We start from the raw sequence: 22175 nt of genomic DNA on the forward strand, positions 1-22175 counted from the left end.
TATGTATATATATATTTATATATATATATATATATAAATATTACAATTCTTAAGAAAAGAATTGAATCTAATAAATCCTTTTTTTAATCTTACATTTATAATTATTTATCTTAATACCGATAATAATCTTTCTACAGCAAGTTTGCCTAACTGACAAGGCTGTTGCAATGCGACAGGCCTAACAAATGTCCATAGGATACAATGAAATTGTTGGTGCCCTGGAGCATGAGAAAGCTTATAGCTCCAGCGTTAGAGAAAACACAACTCCGGGTCCCTAGTCGCTTTAGACGTAGTTTTCCTCTGTTATTACTTATATATTCCCCTTTAGACTGTTGTTTTCCGCTGCTTTTAATTGCATGATCCTCTGTTAAATGTTGCTTTCCGTTGTATTACTTTTATGTGCCGCTTTCATTATTTTATTCTAATAACGTTGTTTTATTATTTTAAATTTTGTTTTGAACTATTATTTCTTTTATGTGCCCCTTTAAAAGTTATTTTTTCTTTCTTGTTTAAGTCTTCTATTATTTTGTTTTGATGTTGTTTTTCTTTTCGTAACTTGTACTATGAAAATTGTCGTTCTTTTATTTTATCCATTTAAATGTTTCTTTCTCTTATTTTTATTTAATTTGCTTAATTATTTTTTTATTATATTTGCATTCTTTTTTCTTTTTTTTTCTTTTTTTGATCACACACTTTAATTCCTTAATTTAAAAAACCGAGATAATTCGGGCTTTTTCAGTTCTTATACAGAATACTTGTTAAGAAACCTCTACCCCCGCCATCTTGTATTTTAGGTTAAATTTTTAATTGTCTTTTATTTTTGATATTTTTTTTGCACTTAACAAGCACTTGATATAGTATTATAAGACAGCACAAAATCTTTTTTAAAAAAAAAAAGGCAGAAAATAAATAGGTCATTTTATTAGATTAGGAGAAATAGAAGTAGATAATGTTTAGAGCTTCTATGAATTTTTCATCAAACTTTTAAAGTTGTAAAATAATGCGATTAGTATTTGGTTTTCAGTAAGTTATTTTAAAATTACGAGTTAGATTTCTTAAAATCTAATTTTATTACTAATTAAACTGACAAAAACTGATTTGAATGACGCTAAAAAATTATTTATCGTGAAATGCATAAGAACAACGATATTTATCAAATCTCTAAATGACAAGCAAAACTGCCAAGCGAAAGATATTGCCAAGTAGAGTAAATATCCTATATTAATTTATTTGTGAAAATTTAAAAAAAAAGGCTTAAAATCATTTTTAGAAGGTAGCTGAGTTCTATCAGTTTAGAAAATAAAGGCCTCTTAAGTTAAAAGGTTAAACATTGTTTATTATTGTATCACCACTTTGACTACTTGATCTCGGTTTAAGCTTTATTTTCCTCTTTTAGTATTGTTACTTTATGTCATTACTTTTATTATACTCCGTTAAATGTTACTTTTCCGTTGATACAAAGCGCGCCTGCTGATCCCTGTAAATGTTGCTTTGCCTTCCTATTACTAAATTGACTGTAAAAACACAGCTACATTTCTGTTTAGCAAAAATCCCCCTTCAGATTTAAACTTGCCAAATAAATGATGCGTTATCTATTTTTAACTTTTTTGTTTCCCGCATTGATGCATACAGTTTTTTTTTTATATTTATTTGAGATAGTTTTTAGATAAAGAAGTAAAAAAAAAAAAAAGAAAATCTTAGTAACTGTTCACAGTACACTTACAGCATCGAGTAAAAACCAGGGCTGTGTAGTCGTCGGAGTTGAAGAAAATTTTGCAGGAGTCAGAAGAATTTGCTAGACTTTGACTCCTGTTAACTAAATATTTGCTCCTGTAAATGAAAAAAAAAATAGACCGAGACAGATTTTGATTTTATGAAAATGAGATTGAGATAAGCATTTACTATTATGTAAACAAAAATATGACTCAAATCTGAAATATTTAAATTGTTACCAAATCAATCATATTTGAACATGTTGAATCTAAGTATTAAAAAAGAGCACAGAAAGTTATTAAAACTATTGAAAAATTGAGATTAATAAATGAATTATTAATAAGTTATATTTTAGTATATCAATTCCAAATCCAAAATTATTTAACTAAGTATAAGTTAATTAAAAAAAATATATTCGAATTAATTTAATGAACCTTCGTAATGGTTTCCTTGTTTATGAATATTCCCTAATAGTTTACTTGAGTATAATTGAGTTATAATCACTAAATAGCCAAAAGACATTAATATGTTATGTGCGTGGGAGCTAATTATCAATATTCCTTTTCTTAATACAGTTTTGCACAATTTCAGTATCTTGTACAAATATACTTTTAAGAATTCATTTCTTCATATGATACAAAATGTAATTTTAAAGGAAGTGACTTTTATACTAATCGTATTAATATTTTCCTATGATTTAAGGAAAATTTTAACTGAGTATTATTTGGAGTCAAACATATTTGCTGGCAGCAAAGCTCTAGAAAACTATTTTGGATAGATCAATATTACTTTCGAATTTAAATTATTTTTACATTTGTTTCAATTTTGGGTGCCCGAATTAAATTAATCAACACTCAAGATCATATGTATTTGATAACTGTACTCGCAGTATTATCATGTTCAATATTTATAGCTGGGATAATTTTGGTATTATCGTAATTGTCGTTTAACGATTATCAATAATAATCGTCAAATTATTGTACTCAATTTTTATCGTGTCGTTGTTTCTAATGAAGACAAGCCAAGCTCTCTAGCCATTGGCCTTTTGCAATTTAAGTCAGGAAATTGCGCTTTTCGTTTGTTGTTGACGTATGCCATTAAGGCAGAGGGGGTGCGATTGTTTTTGTTTTCCAGTGGTGCCATCTATGGCCAAGAATTCGACTTCTACCACATCCATACGTCACACCCGTTTACAGGGTGGACCCATTCATTCNGTAGAGAGGGTGCGATTGTTTTTGTTTTCCAGTGGCGCCATCTATGACCAAGAATTCGACTTCTGCCACACGCATACGTCACACCCGTTTATAGGGTGGACCCATTCATACATCCACAGATCGTAATTTTGACCTGACTCAGAGAACGATCAATCTCCAATTCGGTACCCCAGTGGTATTGATTTGTTATGGGAACACGGAGGACTTTGAGACTCGACAGATTTAACGTGCATCAGTCACCATTTACTACACGGGGAGTCTTCGACCGGCAGGGATTGAACCAACGACCACTTGGACATGGGCCCAGTGCCCTACCAACCAGGCTATCCCGACCCTCGCTTTTCGTTTGACAACAGAGTACCGCATAGGTGAAAGTATGTCTTAGCTCAGAACCTCACGGATAGATGGCAGCACCACTTCTTCGTGAAGATACTCTTCAATTTAGACATAGATCTGAAAAGAAAGAAAATTTCTCTAGTTTCCTGTACCATGGTACTGACCACGGGATGGTGCATGCGATATGCCTGCTCGTAAAATCTGTTGAATCGAAAGATTTTTTTTTCGTTTTTGCTATTCCTTGCGATGTTACTGCTGTGAATAATGATCGCTATTTATTGTAAAATATTTATTCGTGATACATCGCCCTGCTCCTTTGATCTTAATAAATTTAAAAAAATAATTTATGCATTGTTTCATTCGTGTATTTATTTAAAATATTGAAAGCGTTATCTATATTTATGAGAAAAAGAATTGTAAAAACAAAATTTGACTTTTTTAGTTGTACACTGTACAGAATAGGTTGGGAAGGGTGCAATAGTAACCCTTCTCAATTTCTGGACATTTCTATAAATTTATTCACGTGCGCCAAAGTTTTAGAAAAATTGATTTTACAATCATAATTTCATCATTACTCCTACTGTTATTGCCAATTGGTATAAAATCGTTTTGAAAATTTAAATTTCTTTTGTGTTCATTCAATGAGATGTCATTTTGATAGTACCTTCTATCACCGTTTTTCTCTGCTTCATTGTTTTTATATGAGGATTTAGTTACGCTACTGATTATTCACACTTCGCTTGTAGAATTAAAGGCTTCTGCGAATTATTCTGAATTATGTTTTTCTAATGAGTTCAAATTTTTAATAAAACTGGATTTGCAATTACCATTACTCTTACAACAAGCCGTGAGGATTTTAATGTTTCTATAGTTTCGTGATTTATATCCAATTAAGATTTAAAACTTAAAATAAAACTGGATTTAGATTTTTTTTAATCATTTTTCTATCAGCTTAAAAGTTACAAATTTAATTAAACTGAATTTACAATTTTATTATTACCAGTACCCATTGAAAAAGATTTTAACACTGCCGCTAAGGATTTTAGAGATTCTGCAAAATTGAGTGAATTCTATCAGCTTACGAGTTACAAATTTAATTAAACTGAATTTACAATTTTATTATTACCAGTACCTATTGAGAAAGATTTTTAACACTGCTACTAACGATTTTAACGCTTTTACAAAATTGAGTAAATTCTATCAGCAAACAAATTACAAATTTAATAAAGCTGTATTTAAATTTTTTTTTTTTTTTTTTTTTTACCAATAACTATTGAGAAGGAATTTAACACTGCTGCTACTCTCTGCTATTTTTTTAATCAATTTATTTTCATTTGTCCCAATTCTGACAGAATTGAATTATCAATTATAATTTACCAATGCCTCATTTTTGCTAGAACTGAAACAAAAGACGTATCAAAACAAGTCCGGGAACGTGTCAAATGTCTGATGAATATTCGATGTTCCATTGTCCAGTGTACATCCAATAGATATCCTTCCAGCTGCAAATGTTAACAACAAACGTCTTCCTCCAAATGTCCCTTTCGATAACACATTTGAAATTCAAAAGAGCCGGGTGTTGTTGTAGTCTCACTTTTGGGTTGTGACTTTTCGAAGTGAAAAAGGAATAAGATGACTTCGTGTGACGGAAAGAAATCAAAAGATTCGAGGAAGGAGGGGGATGGGAAGGATTGGTCTGCTTTCTGCTCACGCCAGTTCCAGAGCGATGAGTAATGTTCTTTCCCCGGAACAGATGAAAAGAAGATCATCTTTCTGGAATTGATGTCACGATCGATTTCTTTCTTTCTTCCAAAAGTCCATCTTTTCCTCCGCTCCTCCCTTTTCTTCTCTCTATGTNTTTTTTTTTTTTTTTTTTTTTTTTTTTTTTTTTTTTTTTTTTTTTTTTGTTTCTTTCCTCATTCCTGTGTTTTTTTGGTTCTATTTTTCTGTTCGACTTTATGACGTCTTTTTCCCGTGTGGTCATAATTAAATTGGAGTAGTTGATTCGCCCGGTGGAAAGGTTACCAGGAAAAAAAAGGAAGAAATTTTGATGTTGAATCTTGTAAACTACTTTCTCCTAATCGAATTATGTTCTTGCAAACTCCCTTTTTTATTCAAGAAAAAATGACGTTTAAATGGACAGTTTTAAAGTGCTTCGTTTTAAAAATAAAAAAAATTATGTTAGGTTTGTCGGGAAGTTGATTTAAATTGTTGTTTTGAAAAGTGTCTTATGACATTCTCTGTTATTGTGTGTGTCAGTTATGCTTGAAATCTAAGATAAAACGTCAGTCCTGTTTTTGTGAATTTATTAGTCGCATGACAAATAAAAACACGCATACGTATACAGTGTGTCAAAAATGTAGATAAAAAATCAAATATCGCAAAAAATTCGTATCAGGAGTTGAGTGTGATACCCTTGTAGGCATCTTTTAAAAATATTTCACGTGTGTTTAAGATTTTTAACCTGAAACAAATTTCTAGAGATATCTGACCGTTTTTTTACTTTTCATGCACCTTACTTTTTTAGTTATTATAGCTATTATTCTCTCACAGGGTTCGTATTAGCTATTCACTATTATAGAGAGAATGATAGCTATTATTCACTCGCAGATGTGCTGATTTTTTTTTTTAATTTTCGTGCGCGTTCAGAACTTTACATTTTCTAAGAATTCAAATCGTATTTTTAAAATAATCGATTTTAAGAATTGAATTTTCGATCCAATAGCTTTTTATTTTAATTGCTTTTCATTTTGGTTTATAATGCTGATAAAAAACGCAAAATTCTATAGCTCAAACTTAAGAACCACCGCTAATTGTATACGTGGTTCAGGCATCTAGCCTTACAGATAGAATCTTTAAACTGTTTGGGAATTCTATCATATGTGATAGTGTTATTACAAATGTTGATGAATTCAAGTGTCATACGCTTAATTTTTTAATTTCATCAAACGCAGTACAACTCTTGTAAGATATATTTCAGTAGTTTCGGAAACAATTAGTCTGATTAAAGGGATGGAATCGAAGAGTATTGTACTGAGCACTGAGGTTCGTTCAGCACCTCTTAGAAGAAAGACGGCCTCAGCACAGATCAATTTAGTAGTCTGACGTAACGAACACAAACTGCGCAGTGGATGAAAAATAAGATAGATGTCACTACGTTCGGGCTACGAAGTTGCGCAGTGATGGAAAATACGAAGGATGCCATTACGTTGGACTACTAAAGGATCGTTGGATACGTTGATGATACGTTGGACTACTAAAGGATCAAATTTCTTATTTACGGTAACCCGCACTGAGACCTTCTCTTTTTTAGGAGGTATTAATTCGTTCCGATTGAAGGTGAATGAAACAGTCCGTAAGACGAAAAAAATTTCTAGCAGAATCTTTTAGAAAATACAACTATTTCTAGCTATTAATTACTGCTCCAATAACAACATAATACGGCAAAACACAGGCTTTGCGACCTCAGACGGGTCAATTAACTCACTAGGAACTCGCTGATCAGAACGTTATTGCAGGCAGCAGAATCTTTTCTGTGACTTGACTTGTTCGGTGTATTTATGGGTAACTACTCCTTCAACTGGAAGTTAGCCATATAGCGACTGGGATGTTGGCATAGAAAAGTTGAAGATATATGAGGCAGTTGACTGCTGAAGTAGCATATTGTGTTGCACAATTCATGTAAATTAAGAGTAAAATAGATATAATTAATAAAAAAAAAATCCATGAAAAACTTAATATGTATCTGATAATGTTAAAAAGCAATTAATAGTCAATTAGGGGAATCTCTCTGTGAGGCACACTCCTATTTATATAGACTTGGCGACAAAACCCTGTTACCAAACGATTCTCGTAATAATTTCAGTACTGTCATTTTGCTGATAAAATGGTCGCCAAGATGATTGCTAAGTTCGCAAAAATTTCGCCAAACTGAGTGTTCCATAAGAAATACCTTACTCTAAATTGCTTTCAATTTCCGCTGCTTTCTAACAAATTTTCTAATTAAATTGTTTATTTAGGATCCGTTTGAGATAGTTAGCCTCATAACTTAATATTCACACAATTATACGCAAATTTACAAATGCGTAACCGTATTGACGGAGTCATGTCCACGACAAAAAAATTTGCTACAGGAAACAAATACTAGGATGTCGGAATAATTAAGAAAGCTTCAGAATTAAAAATTATTTTAAAAGTTATTTATGTATCTTTTACATCCAAGTACAAAAGTACATTGCCAGTATAGGTGTTACTCTGAAACACATTAAATGCGCATGCAAATCAGATCATATTCAAGTGTTAATCGACTAACCCTTGGAAGTTATACCCGCATATTTTATCTTTTTCGTTTGTATATTGGTGGAATGTCATAAAAGGCTTCATCCTACGGTATCCTTAATATTCTGTGGTTAAAATCGATCCCTTAAAAGAAAAATCTAGACTCTTCTGTATCACCCATTTCTGCTAATTCCCATCTGCTTTTGTGTTTTCCTTTTCAAAATTTGTCATATTTTCTAGACATGCTGTTTATATTTAAATTTCACCCTTCATGTCCAATTTACCCAAACTGTTTCCAAAATAAACAAGATTATACATTATATTTTTTAATATTATTTACTCGACCCAGTAATATTGAAGAAAAATGACTTGCACTGTGTCTTCCCATCTCTTCTAATGTCAGTCTCCGATTTCTTCAAGGAATAATTCCACCTGCATACGAAATCCAATTTGTATAAATCCATAACAAAGAACCCCCCGAATCCGTTCTTTTCATTTTCTCAGTCTCCCCGTGCTGAAAAGGGAGGATTCGTTATTAAGATCTTTGTTTTGCTTTGCTTTCGTTTCCGATTGTATCACGACGTTACCGCTGACGGAATATATTATGCTGATTTTCTTTTCTGGGCACAGCTGGCATTCTCTTATTACCTTCCAATTTTCAGGGCTTGTCACGTCTCTTCGAGTGCACGTTTCATGAATGTGCTTATAGACGAAAGTGCTTCGTTCTTGTTTTTAGTACTCATTTCGAACATGATGAAGTGGTTATTCTGAATAATTGTCTTTGGTTCTTATTTAGAACCGTCTGTTTGCGTACAAGGTTTGACTGGAAAGTAATATTACTGAGTCGATTAATGTATTGATCCGATGGGTGCAGCACATTAAAAGTTTTAAAATAGATGTTCTCCTTTGTCTATAGATCGGTTCCAGCAAGGTGTCCAGGCATGAATGGTTTCTCGGTAGATCCTTTCTTTCTAACTGTGGGAAAAGCCATGTCCACACCTTGGAGCCGCTGGAAAATCTCTGAATTCTGAGAATAGGTCAGGAATCGGGTCATAAAGAAGGCTGATATGCAAGACTCGTTGTTATACTGAAGTTTCTAATCGTTCGCGATGCACACTATTTTTGAATTTTCGCCTTTAAATGAAGGCTCAAAAAAAATTGAGTTCTAGAATTCAGTCACACTCTTTGAATTGTCGTCGATGGAGGTCTCCCATGGCCTTCTAGCGCGACCTTCATTACTGACCTCTTCATGGATATCGGCTTTCATAAATTGTCTTTAGACTTGGCATTCCCAAAACAGTCATTACTAAAAGTTGTTTATATCATTGGAAAAATGTCCACTACGAGCTTTTCGAGTACTGTACGAAACTTGGCAAGAAGAAAAAATCAGTTTCTGAAAGTAGTCCGTATGGTCGGAGATGAATAAAGCAACCACGCGCGTGTAAGTTAACAGCTTTGCAATGCCGGTATTTTGTCCCCGACCCATTGGTACCGTTCTAATATTACGTAAGCATATTTTTGAAATTTCGTTATAATTTTGGACTTCCCTTCCCCCTTTGTCAGTCAAAATAAGCAATTCACAAACCCTCTCCCATGCTTACGTTATTTTAACTTTTACTATAGTTATTCAGTTTTCGGATTAAATTCCAATTAACGGTGCAATTCTGCATTAAACAAGGTCAACGTTTTAATTCATTTTAGAAAATTTTCAGTCTAATATTCTTAAGGAGGGAATCTTTGTGTTTAAAGCTCTTGACCTATGAAACTCCTCGAAAAAATTTTGTCCCAATTTTTTTTCCCCGAATTCAACTTTTATTCCAAATTTGAAGTTTTTCCATGGGTAATGTTTTTGTTACGCACTTAATTTTAGTTTTTAAGAAAAGTGTGAAATTTAGGGGATTTTAATGGTACGTAAGCATTGCTCATACCCCTCCTTCCCCCCTTGTCAACAGAAATAAAGAAATCACAAACCCCTTCCCCCCTTTAACTGCTTATATTTAAACCGAACCAGCATTTTTTTTTTTTTTTTTTTTTTTTGTGAAACATTTGTCTGTTTGTCACTGAAGCTATAATTATAAAATATTATTTTTATCAATTCCATTACTAACTTTTTATAAAGTAATATTTTTTGGAAATGCTAACTTATATGCTTTTTCTTTCTTTCTAGATTTTATAAATAGGCCAGGAGGCCATCCACCTGTGAAAAGATGTTGGTGCAAGCTGCTCGACACTGCCCGCAGCATGTGCTGGTGTCCCTCTGGAGGCGGAAGAGCCTTCTCCTGGGTTGTGTCATGATCATGTCCGTTTTTGTAGTGTGCCTACAGTTCAGCTCCAACGCAAACAATGGTCATTTGGTGGCCAATGGACTGCCAGATTCTCGGAGCAGAGACGAAATCCCTCTGGGCATGGTGGGCGTAGGTGGTAGTCACAAAACTCTGATACCGAGAAGAAATCTTTCTGCCCTTAATCAGAGACAGGATCAGAACTCCATTGGTGTGGGCATCGTCAAGCCTGGTCAGTTAGTGGACATGAGTGGAAAACCACCGAGGTAAGTTTGGTGTTATTGAAATCATCGGTTTTGGGAACTTTGAATAAAAATTATTTTGTATAAAAACAAATATTTTCAACACTGAATCGTATTATTTATGTTTTGATCCATAATAAAGTTTGAATTTACTATTGATGGTAAATTGAAATATATTTCTATTCAAGTTGAACCAAACTCAAGAAGTATGATAATATGCTTCATTTTAGCACCATATTAAGGTTGCAATAAATTTGACACAGCACACCTCAAAATTTCTAACAGTGTTCTCTCAACTAAAATGTTTCCCTCGGGTGTTGAAGTTACAAGTCATGGTGACATGTATGAAATATATGTATGGAGGATTCTTTAAAACCTTGTGTAAAAAAGTACTACAATTACATTGCAAACATGTACGGTATTCGGGCTTATCGCTCAATAATTGCGATCCTCGCATTTGAGTTAACATTCTGAATAAATAAATACAGGGTGCTTTGGGACTTGCTTTCCTTGTTTTATTAACTTACTTTTTTCTCTCGTTATTCTCCTTTTTGCTTTTGAGTCGTTCAATTTTCAGTACCATTTGTCTTCGTTAACTTAAGTATATATTATTGCAATTTTTTAGTATAACTATAGGCAGCATAGTCTTGCGAGTCTACTGGGACATTAAACTGCACAATTTAAAATTCAAACACAATGAGCTCAAGTATTACTTTTTTTTTTCAACTAAAAGTTTCATTCGGATTATGTTGTTTCTCAAAGACTTATGCCACCATTTAAATCGTTGTATTTTTTTTTGTATTGTATGTCATTGTAAATAAGTTTACAAATATGTATAATTTTACAGATATCAGCAACAGCAATCTGGCGGAGATCCCAGAGCGATCAACTACGTCGGCTCACCAGACAACAATCGAATTCAAGTGTACGGGGATGGCAAAGCAGTGCCTAATAACCCATCCAACAACAATTGGCAGGACCAGCAACAAAGTAAAACCTGGCAAAACAACGGAAACGGTGGCAACAATTACTATATACCCGCTCTGAGAGTGGTCCATTTTGATCTGAAAGGGGCGCCACCTAAAGTGTCTTACTTCAAGCAAATTTTCCCTGTTCTGAAAGAAGCTGGCGCCAATGCTATCCTACTCGAATACGAGGATATGTTTCCATTTACTGGTCCCTTGGCGCCAGTCTCCGCCAAGAATGCCTATTCCAAAGAGGATATCCAGACCATATTGAACCTGGCCAAAACACACCACTTTGAGGTCATTCCACTTGTTCAGACCTTTGGTCATCTGGAATTTGTGCTGAAACTGAAGGAGTTTCGGGACCTGAGAGAGGTGGATGACTTTCCTCAGGCCATCTGTCCTTCGAGGAATGAGTCCTTCAACTTGGTGGAGCACATCATTGATCAGGTGATGGCTTTGCATCCGAACATAAGGTGGTTGCACGTGGGATGTGATGAAGTTTACCACCTTGGATACTGCAGCAAGTGCATGAGGTTGGATCGAGATAATCTCTTTTTGTCCCACGTGGCGAGAGTTGCTCGTTATGTGAGAGACAAACATAAGGTATGTGATATGCCATTTGTTTATCATTTCAAGTATTTTTGCCTCCATAATTTATTTTTAGACTATGCTGTAAATTGTAATCCAACTATAGAAATGTCCAAACCAGAGGCTGAACTATGTAATTTTTAATAGCATAATTCAATTAATTGGGTACTTGAAGTGAAGTGATTATGCCTAACCACGTGATTTAAATCTAATTTAATCGAATATCTGTAAGCGACGTCACGCGTGTGTCGAACCTTATTGGCTTCTGAATCGATAAACGCCTCGATTTACCTGCGAAGTAGTTTATCTAATAGCCGTAATTGGTTGTAAAGGGCAACCAGTTGTTTACACTATTCCTAATGGATGATTACTATTCAAATAAAAACTTATTCCTGTTGACTGTTACTAGTGATTGGTTGGTGAATTTTCAGTGAAGTGAAGTGACGTTATTCTTAGACGCCAATTTAACAAATTCTCCGGGATCGAAAACAGCATTCGTTAAACAGACGCTATTTCTAAAATCGATGATCAAAAAAAAAAAATGTCTGCTCTTACCTTAATCAAATATGCAAAAACCCATCATTAGGAATTGCACTCTTTTTTAATTCAGAACTTGAAAATTCAGCGAATAGTTTACACATCAATTAATTTGAAATTTTGAAGTGTGTAATGTTAAACAATCTCCTTGATTCTAGAAATATTCTTTTTTCCACTTTATGGAGAGAAATTTCATCCTGCTAAGGTAGGTATGTTTTCAGTTCCCATTCCAGGATAAACTTATTTTCTTTTTTTCTGTTGAAAAATAGTACGATATTTATTCGTTAAACAGGAATTTATGGCTGATTGGCATTTATTTTAAGTGGAAAAACTGAAAAACTCATTGAAGCTCGAAATTCTGAGAATAAAAGTTCTTAAAATCGACTGAATTTTCTTGTTAAAAATATAAATTTGGAGAAAAAGTGGTAATAATGAAACCTAATTGTTTTAATATGAAAATGTGATAAAAATGTTCGTCTGAATTGATTCAGAAGGCGAACTTAGCTGGAGAACTTAATTTACACATATGTTTAAAACGGTTTTGAATTAGAAATATTTATTTATATTTATATGAGCCATGTTGTTATTCCGAAATATTTTTTTAATTCGAATTTTTACATTTAACCTTCAATTTTTCATGCCTTTTTCGACAGCGAATATTTAATTTAAGAAACGCAAAATTATCAAATACTTGATAATAATACTCTTTTATTTCCTCTAGAAAATGAAGTACATCCAAAATATGTTCCCTTCTTTTGAAATAACATAAATGTTTAACGAGTGTGCTTTCGCATGTGAAAGTGTTACCAAAATGATTGATTATAAATTTTCGTAATGGTTAATTACAATAGTAGTTATACGTGATTTTAAATACGTAATAAGGAGATTTTGCAAATTTTCGTTAACTCCCGTACGCAAGATTTTAAGCAATTGCGCATGCGCACTTCACTTCTGATGAAATTTGCATACTCCCGTGAAAAAATATCAAATTGACGTACTAAGTGAAAACAAGAGATTTCTCAAAAATCCATAAGTTAAAAACGCTTAAGTAGTGGAATATCGTTTTAACTTAGACTAAAAAATCAAAACGAACATTTACAATTGACGTAGACGATCTCTTCGTTCAACCAATTATAATATTACACGATGTATTTCTAAATTTCATCAATATATTTCTTCAAATTCGCTTTCCATGTCTATGTTTTAAGTTCGAAAGTAGGCTTAAACAGAAAACAATTAAAAGCTAGAAACAGCGTGCTTATAGCTCTGTCTTTGTAACGTTAATCACGCCCAGGGCTAAAGAGAATAGAAGGGCTAGTTCACTCCGCTCTTAGAGCTGAAGCTTGAAGCTACGATTTCCCTCCTCATGACGTCACTGTGTCCACAGATCTCGGAGATCGCAAGCAAAGATATTATGATAACTTTGCATCTTTCTCTCTGTAAAAAGAAGTTACACTTTNCTTTCTTTATGAAGTAGCGAGGCGGTTTCTATTTAGATAATGAATTTTTATAAAAGTTCTTTACGACAGAATAAACGTATTGCGGTTTTATATTAACTGTGTCATTTCGGAATCCATTCTTTACATAGTTGTTCATTTACTTTAGGGAACACGCGAAAAATTATACTTTTTCCTTTTGTTTTTGTATCAGAATTTTTTCAAGTTGCAATCGCGCAAACTGGCATTTCGATAATAGTTTTAAATTCTTGTAAATTCACTGCAAAAACTGAGGAAAGTCATTATAGAAAATAACAAATGTCTTAGAATATCTCGCAAAAAGAAATGATCCAATATTAGTTAGAGCTAGAAAGGCCAAACGCTTCGTTCTTGAAGTAAAGGTGCGAACTTTGCACCAAAGTGACGTCGGAGGATCGGCGCGGCAAGAGATACTTCAAAGGAGTGAACCAGCCCTTCTATTGTCTTTAGCCCTGAATCACGCCAACCTAAACGTAAAGATACGTAGCATCTAAAATAAACGCGAGCACGCAGTTTCTTCTAATCTTACGTACAGAAGTGCGAAATCTCCCTAATATCTGTTGCTGACCCATCAAATTCGAAAAATTTATGAAGTAAAAATCGTGTTTATCTTCTAAACTAACATTAAAAGTAGTTACCAGAAATCGCTATTAGCTAGATTTTTTTTTTTTTTTTTTTTTTTTAAGNTTTTAATTTTTTTTTTTTGTATCGCACTACACTACACTACTAACTACGAAAAAAAGCGACTACAGTAGTTTCACTATTTGTAGTGCGCTACATCCGACCGCTGTTCTCGGCCAATCAACTCGATGTAAAAGACGCTTTTTTTTATGTTTATTTCAACGCCATAAACATTTCAGTTTTGTCAATTTTCATCGTCATAAATTGATTTTCTCCTGTCGTTTTCCTGTCATGTGATCCTTATTCTTCTCTCTGTTATGCCTGGTATAAAAATCTATAGTTCGTTATAGTTTCGTAGAAAATAGATATCGATCAGTTATTGGGGGGGGGGGNGTAGTAATTGAACTTTTAACCGAGTACGTTGACTTTTGAAGATATGAATTTGCATGTCCTTCTAGAGCTATTTCTTAAAACGATCTTTTATCTTCTATTATCATTTTCTACAATACGTCGTAATAATAACGATAGATTTTTTTTTTATTCGATCTGGAATCTATTTTATCTTAATCGAATTTGTTCTTCTGAATGGTTTAGCAAAGAAAAAATACAAAAACTGCAGAATGAAGTTGTTTTGATTATATAAATCATCGAGGGGGGGGGAGAGACTGAGAAATCTGTAATTGAAACAATAGTTTGTTTTTTAATTTTATGGCGTAATTTTTATTTATTTTGATATTATCGCCAGGAAATTTTATTACGAAAAAGGAAACGTATTGGTAGATTTACTATATTGTTCATAAATTCCCCATTAAAAAATAAATATTAAAAAGAAAGATATTTGTATCTTATTAGTTTTAAAAGAATTCTGTTTTCAATAATTATTTCTGAATGAAGTTTTTATTTGAAGTCTTAACATAGTTTATGTGATGATCTTTTAACCAATCGATAACACAATGAATATATCTTATAGAGCAGTGGTTACCAACTGGCGGCCCGCGGGCCACATCCGGCCCGCATACTAAAATATATTAGTTGTCATTTGGCTTCGCGGGCCGCCAGTTGATAACCACTGTGAAAGAGGTAAAAGGGGTTCAAAATTTTATTATGTAGAGGTGGTCCGTTATGTTTGTCTTTAATACATATTTTTAAACAATTTTCTAAAAATGACAAAAAATTACTCACATCAAGAGTTGTAAATATTTTAAGCCAGGAAACAAAAAATAATAACGATATTGAAATCTAGCGAAACACTACTGCAAAAGGCGAGACAGAAACATCAGAACCTGTTTGATTGCTAGTGGAAATATAAAAAAAAGAGAACGACTTGTAAGTTGAAGTTGTTTCTTATAATCACCTTTTATCAGGCAATCAAACTGAATATTTGTTGTTTTTCATCCCACCTTTCTTATTAATTATTCTTCAGATGTTAAAAGTGTTTCTTTTTTCCCTCACTTCACTAATTTAAAGCTCTTAATATGTATTTATTTTTTGGTAAATATTCTAAAATTCCACATTAATGGCAGCCTGTTTAGGAACAGCATGTGTTGTAATGCCCAACCTAAAATGTTTACACATAATCTATCTTAGTAGAAATCATTGTTATGTATTGGTCATTATTATTACGAAATATCAGCCCTCGACTCCATTGTTGATGATTCTTATGCATGATGATCTCCTGAATTCGAATAGAACCTCTGTTTTTTTCCATCACCCATCATTTGCACTAGAAGACCCCTCCCTTTATGGACATAACTCACTAATAATTTTAATGACATTTTTTTTTATTTGTCAAATGCCAGTTACATTAGCCGTTAAGCCATTAAACTTCTTGCTTGCCAATAGCGTTGAAATATACAAGAAAAATCTGTCAGTGCTTCACACTCGTCCAAATGTTCTGCCGTCATTGGTCGTCCACTATCACATATTACAAAGGTGAATCGGCAAGTCCAATGAGAAATAAATGATTCTGTAGACAGTCAATTGGCCATAGTCTAAAAGCTGCAACCGCAACTGTTCGCGGGTGGTCAGAAATAAAAGCTGAGTTTGTTAAAAGAACACTCCAAGGCTTGCCATCGAAGCTCGAGTGGCAAAAATTTTAATGATATGTTATGTAAATTTGGCTGGGACAAGATTATTTTAACCACAATATTTTTCTGAGAAACCTCTCGAACATACATAAACATTTGTACCAAGAAGGAATTAAAGGGGCATTTTTCCCTTAAATTGAAAAAAAATTTCAATTATTTTTCTACCTATTTTAAGCTTTTAGCTCACCCTTTTTCTGTTGTTGTTTCTAATGTCACTTCCTAATATCAAAACCATGCTTGGTGAAACCGAGCTAATTTTAGGCAGAGGGTGCGTTCTTGTTTTTCAGTGGCTCCATCTATAGTCGAGAATAAGACTTCAATCACACATGTCACTGCCTGTTTATAGGATGGATCCATTCATTCATCCACAGATCGTAATTTTGACCTGAGCCAGATAATGATCAATCTCCAATTCAGTACCCCCAGGGGCTTATGGAATCAGGGAGGACTTTATGACCGGACAGATATGACGTTCACCTGTGCAGAATCTTCAGCTGGCAGAAATCAAACTCACAACCCCTTGGACATGGGCCCAACACCCTACCAACCAGACTATCCCGGCCATCGCCGTTTTTTTTCTTCAAATAATAAAAAAATTCATCGCCAAGGCAGACTCTGAACTATGTCACTGATTGGAATAAATCAATCAATGTTTGCATTCGATTCCTATTAGACAATTTTCATTCGCATGCCACTCAAAACATATTTCTATTGGTTCATATCTGTAAAGGTACAGGTAACACTAAACAGGTAAGTGAAGTAAAGTCTCTTAATGGCTTCAAAAGTCTCTTAATGGTCTTATAGCATTTGCCTCAACTTCTTTTGTTATTCAAATCTAGAAAAGAGGTTTAACCGTTTCTGCTATGTAACAAACCCTATTGGAGCACACTTGGTATTTATTATATATATATGGCAAAATTGGTATTTGTTTAGGTTTTGAACAAAATTTAGGCAAACATGTATGTTTTTGATTAACAATTAACTTCACTACATCGCAAAACGAAAAGATGACATGTATAGTTAGGCTAAAAGCGAAATGGAATTCCAAAGCCCTTGCAAAAAAGTTAGGGAGATTTACTTTTCAAGAGATTATTAGAAATTTGGAAGATCCCTAAGAAAAGTGGTGCCAGGGCCTGATTTTTTTTAATTTTATTGCAGGGTAGTGGTCTAATCAATTGTGTGTAACTAGTAGTTTAATCAATATTACTTTTTATCTAATGAAGTTACTTTATTATATTTTAGGTTATACCTATTGTTTGGGATGATATGTTACGGCAAATGCCCACTGAAAAGCTGAAAGAATTCCAATTAGGGACACTGGTTGAACCCATGGTTTGGACGTACGTCAAGGACGTTTACAGATTTGTGCCGTACAATGTATGGATGTCGTACAGCGAAGTATTTCCTTTCGTTTGGGCAGCGAGTGCTTTTAAAGGAGCATTTGGTGAAACTCTTACGGTGCCAAATGTGAAAATGCATTTAGAGAACAATGAAGCTTGGCTCGAAGTGATGGCCGAACAGCACAAGAAATTCAGCAACTTTAGAGGAATTGTTATTACTGGATGGCAACGATATGACCACTTGGCGACATTATGTGAACTCTTCCCTTCAGGTTTACCATCTCTGATCATTGACCTCCTTACTGTCACACAAGGTTATTTCAGCCAAACTCTGTTCACCAAATTCCACAATATTCTTCAGTGCACCGTGCACCAAAGAGTGCAAGTTGACTTTGAAACTGACCCACACTTGTGGCAGAGAGCTTCCTCCTGCTTCTTTCCTGGGTCCGCCGTCTTCCGGATGACACAGCATCACAGTGAAGCTGTCAAACGGGTGGACGATTATCTGTATGATGTCACAATACACAAAGCTTGGATGACAGAATACAATGTGCGCCACAACATTTCTAGTCCAATGAGAGTTGATGAAGGTCTTGCTGATTATTCTTCTGTTTATTACCCACTCACTTCTCTCGTACGAACAGCAAGAGATGCGCTTCGCGAAGTTTTTGACGAATATACAGTTGCTGAATGGATCGAACAAAACATATATCCTTACATTGTCAAGATGGAAAAACTTTGGAAAGAGGCCACAAATCTGAAGAAACCTAAAGTGTGGCCCAAAAGACCGCTACCACCCCTAGACTTGCTTAAGAAATATTCAGTGGGAGTAATAAACGAAGATGACGATGATTTGGGACATGCTGCTGCTTAAAATCAGCATCATGCCGACATAGATCATCGGTATTCTTCGAGTCACAAATGTATATTTATTGAAGATCAACATTCTGAATTCTTTCAGGATTTCCTTCATGTGTGCCTCTGTTTAGTGAGGCTGTTTCTGACAATAGCCACCTAGAAATTCGGATCTGCAGAAGCTGTAAGCATTATTTTAAATCGAGATATTGAAATATCGTAACTACACGAGTGCCATGTTGTATAAAACTGATTGGCTTACCACATGACAATGCAGAGTTCCTCATGATCAGAACTTTACAGCTATTGCAGAAAGGAGAAGAAAAAACTGACTATAGTTCGAGTTTTATCGAACTATTACTTTACTTAATGCTGCAGGCGTGCGATTAAATTAGAACAAGTAATAATTTTTAGTTCCTGATACCTTTACCAACCCTTTAATTTAAGAGGGTTTTTAGATAGCAAGGCATCTACCGTACATGTGATCTCTAACTTTAATTATATTGGACAAAAGTATCTGACGTAGCAGCAGATACTTACATCTCTCACAACATTTAATATTTGCTCAAAACTGATTTCAGTTATTTGTTTGGAAATTTGTAACTTTTCCCCAAATTGGATATTGTTACATATAAGTCTGCTAATAAGCAGTCTCACGTGTATACGTGAACAAACGTGATAAATTGCATGACAAAGTTTTCTGAAAGAGTTAGACATTCTTGCTGTACAGTGTGTACGAGAAAATACATGTGTTTCTGAACTATTAGAAAATAATTGATTTCTTACAAGGAAAGTACCCGAAACGTGTCTATCTACGAACAGAGAAATCATCTATAAAATTTATCTATTCTTTTTGGCAATAATTATTAAGCAATAAATTATAAAAAATAACTACTTTAACTTTGAATATGTTGCTATGTTTATTTATTCTCAAGGCAAACAGCAACTCTTTTCTTTTATTAATTTTCCTTCTGGAAACTTTTAATTGTTGCATTTTAAAAAGGCTAAAACCGAAAGATAACATTTAAATATTAGAATACAAATACATTATTACATACATTATTTCATAAACAAAATTAAAAAATTTTGTAAACAAAAAAATTAAGCTTGATTTGCTACTGATATTTCAAACTAAAAATACTGCTGTTAAGTAAGGAAAAAAAAATGCTTTAACTATAACAGTAGGCATTTGTTAATTTTACACAACACTAGTTCTACACTTATATGGTTATCACATTAATGTGTAAATATGAAATTCATAATACCTGAAATTCATTTACATCGTAATCTTGATCATTCACTCTAAATTGAAACTATAGTAAAATTGTAACTAATTGGCATTGACATTTTTGTGAAATTTTTTTAAATTCCTTTTACGATGTATAGAACTAGTAATTAGTTGTTTGTTTAACGTCACTATTTTTAAATTATTAACTGTAGGATAATTATAATTTATTTGAATAAGTTATAATTGTTTTTAAAATCCATGTACTTTGTCACTAATATATTTATATGAATATCAATTCTGTTTATAATCATAATCTAAGTGATAGATAGTTGTGTTCTTTAAATCAGTTTATATGAAGTTTTATTTTATATATGCATAATGTATTATTGTAATTAGTGAATTTATTAATTATAATAATTTATATTTCAAATCTAGACATTTTCATTCTTTTTTTCTTCTCACAAATCTCAATTCTTAATCATATTTTATTATAAATATTAAAAGCTTAATTCTGTAATGCACTGTATCAAATTACACAGTTACATGTCCAAATGTATGTTAATATTCTACATAGTTTATTTTTTAGTTTTAAGTTATTTCCAATAAACTACATCTGCATGAAAAAATTATAAAAATCATTATTTGCATATAATTTTATAAATGCAAGTAATTTTTTAATTTAAAAAAAAAAATTTTACTAGACTTTTTCTTAATTAAACCTCTTCTTTGTGCAATAAATGACGCAATATTTTCAATAGAAATGTTTAATGAATAATCAATTTTTTTTGTTTTATAACTATAATCATTAACTCTTACTGCATAGTTATGTTTTCCCTACTGAAATATACTTATCCAATTTTTACAATTTATCAATATTATGTTTAAGAGTATATTCTCGCTCACTGCCTAAATTGTAATTCTTTTGCAGTTTTAAAGAAAAATTGTAACAATTTTTTTTCTTCTAGTCAAGTCATGCCTAATTGCTTTAAACATAGGAAGGGAAAAATAGCCTGAATACATGTTACTTAAGCAATTTTCTAATGTGAATGGGAGAGTAACTAATTTCTAGCACAAATATTTCAAAAATTGTATAATCATTTTTTTCAATCTGATTAACCAAAATTATGTTATATGCTGCTATTTAACTTTAATGATGTATTTTAAAAAATAACTGCTTGACAAAAATACTCACACCTTCAAAAGGAGAAAAATATCAAATATTCTGAATTAATTTTACTTTTTTATACATTATATTTTAAATCAGATCATTCAAATTGATTGTGAATTGAAAAATTTTTAATCAAATGATATAAATGTTTACAAAATGTTAGTGAGATCACTTTAAATTATTTCTTCATGTTGTCTTGTATAATAAATTTGTTTTTGTGTTCCAAATTTTTCTTTAGACATAAGTTAAATTGCTTTTTTTATTGTTCAGACAAGAGGGGGGGGAAACCTCATATTGCTTTACTTCCCAATATAATTGCGCCATTAAAAGAAAAAAAGTACCAAATTTTATGAAGTGAGGTATTGTTTTTACTTTTTTAATGGATTATATTTGTAATTGGTTCATTCAAATTGATTGTGAGTTGAAATAAATGTCAATCAAAGATGTAAATTTATGCAAATGTGAGTGAGATCACTTTTTTAAATCTATTTATTTCTTGATGTTGTCTTGTATATCAGAGTTCTAGTATTGAAAAAAATAAAATATAAAGATCACTGTTTTGAGTGCTGATTTTTCTTTACATCAAAAAACAATTAAAAATGTTTACAAAATTCCACTTCTTGAATAGTTTAATATGTACATTTAATATAAAAATTCACTGGAATCTGACAAAATCGTGGAATTCCTTTTGAAAATTCGCAATATAGAAAAGATATTCGTTTTAGAGATTTTTGCAGTTATTTGAATAAGTATTACGAAGTTTTTGATTAATGTGATAAGTTTGAAATTAATCTAATTGAATTCTTTATTCAAAATCTATTTGGAAATGTAGCATAAAAACAAGCACATTTCTATTTGGAGATAAGTATGAAGAAAAAAAAATTCTGCTAGAATCAATTTGAAGATGTAGCATAAAAACAAATAAAATTTTATTAAAAATCTGTTAGGAGCTGCTGTATAAAAACAAATTCCTATTCAACATAAGTTTGAAGATGCAAAATAAAAACTAAGTCAAACCTGGTGAAGCACTAAGCTTATAAACTAAGAAACATAAACTTAAAATTGATAAAAAAAATTAGAGGATTATAATTAAATTAAATTAAAATGTAAGAAACATAAATGCAATGCATCGTTTGGGAGCTTTTCTGTGAATAACTGTTTAAAAAACAAAAGTGCTATACATATCCCATTTAAAAATATGCATAAAATATAGACAATATAAAATCTCATGAAAAGCAAAATA

The 22175-nt window shown here is 32.5% G+C and overlaps 1 protein-coding gene across 4 annotated transcripts in view; it reads left to right on the plus strand.

Annotated features, from left to right (window-relative positions):
* LOC107442412 (hexosaminidase D) overlaps positions 1-21495 on the plus strand; it is a 185201-nt gene extending 163706 nt beyond the window's left edge. For all 4 annotated transcript variants that reach the window (XM_071177232.1, XM_043043133.2, XM_016055989.4 and 1 more), the window contains 3 exons: positions 9709-10089; positions 10913-11636; positions 17584-21495. In XM_071177232.1, the coding sequence (XP_071033333.1) occupies positions 9749-10089; positions 10913-11636; positions 17584-18555 (2037 nt within the window). In that variant the 5' untranslated portion in view covers positions 9709-9748 and the 3' untranslated portion in view covers positions 18556-21495. The remainder of the gene's footprint in view (positions 1-9708; positions 10090-10912; positions 11637-17583) is intronic.
* Positions 21496-22175: the final 680 nt, after the last annotated feature.

The sequence above is a fragment of the Parasteatoda tepidariorum genome, chromosome 2 (genome assembly GCF_043381705.1).
Source record: "Parasteatoda tepidariorum isolate YZ-2023 chromosome 2, CAS_Ptep_4.0, whole genome shotgun sequence".
In the NCBI taxonomy this organism is placed as follows: domain Eukaryota; kingdom Metazoa; phylum Arthropoda; class Arachnida; order Araneae; family Theridiidae; genus Parasteatoda; species Parasteatoda tepidariorum.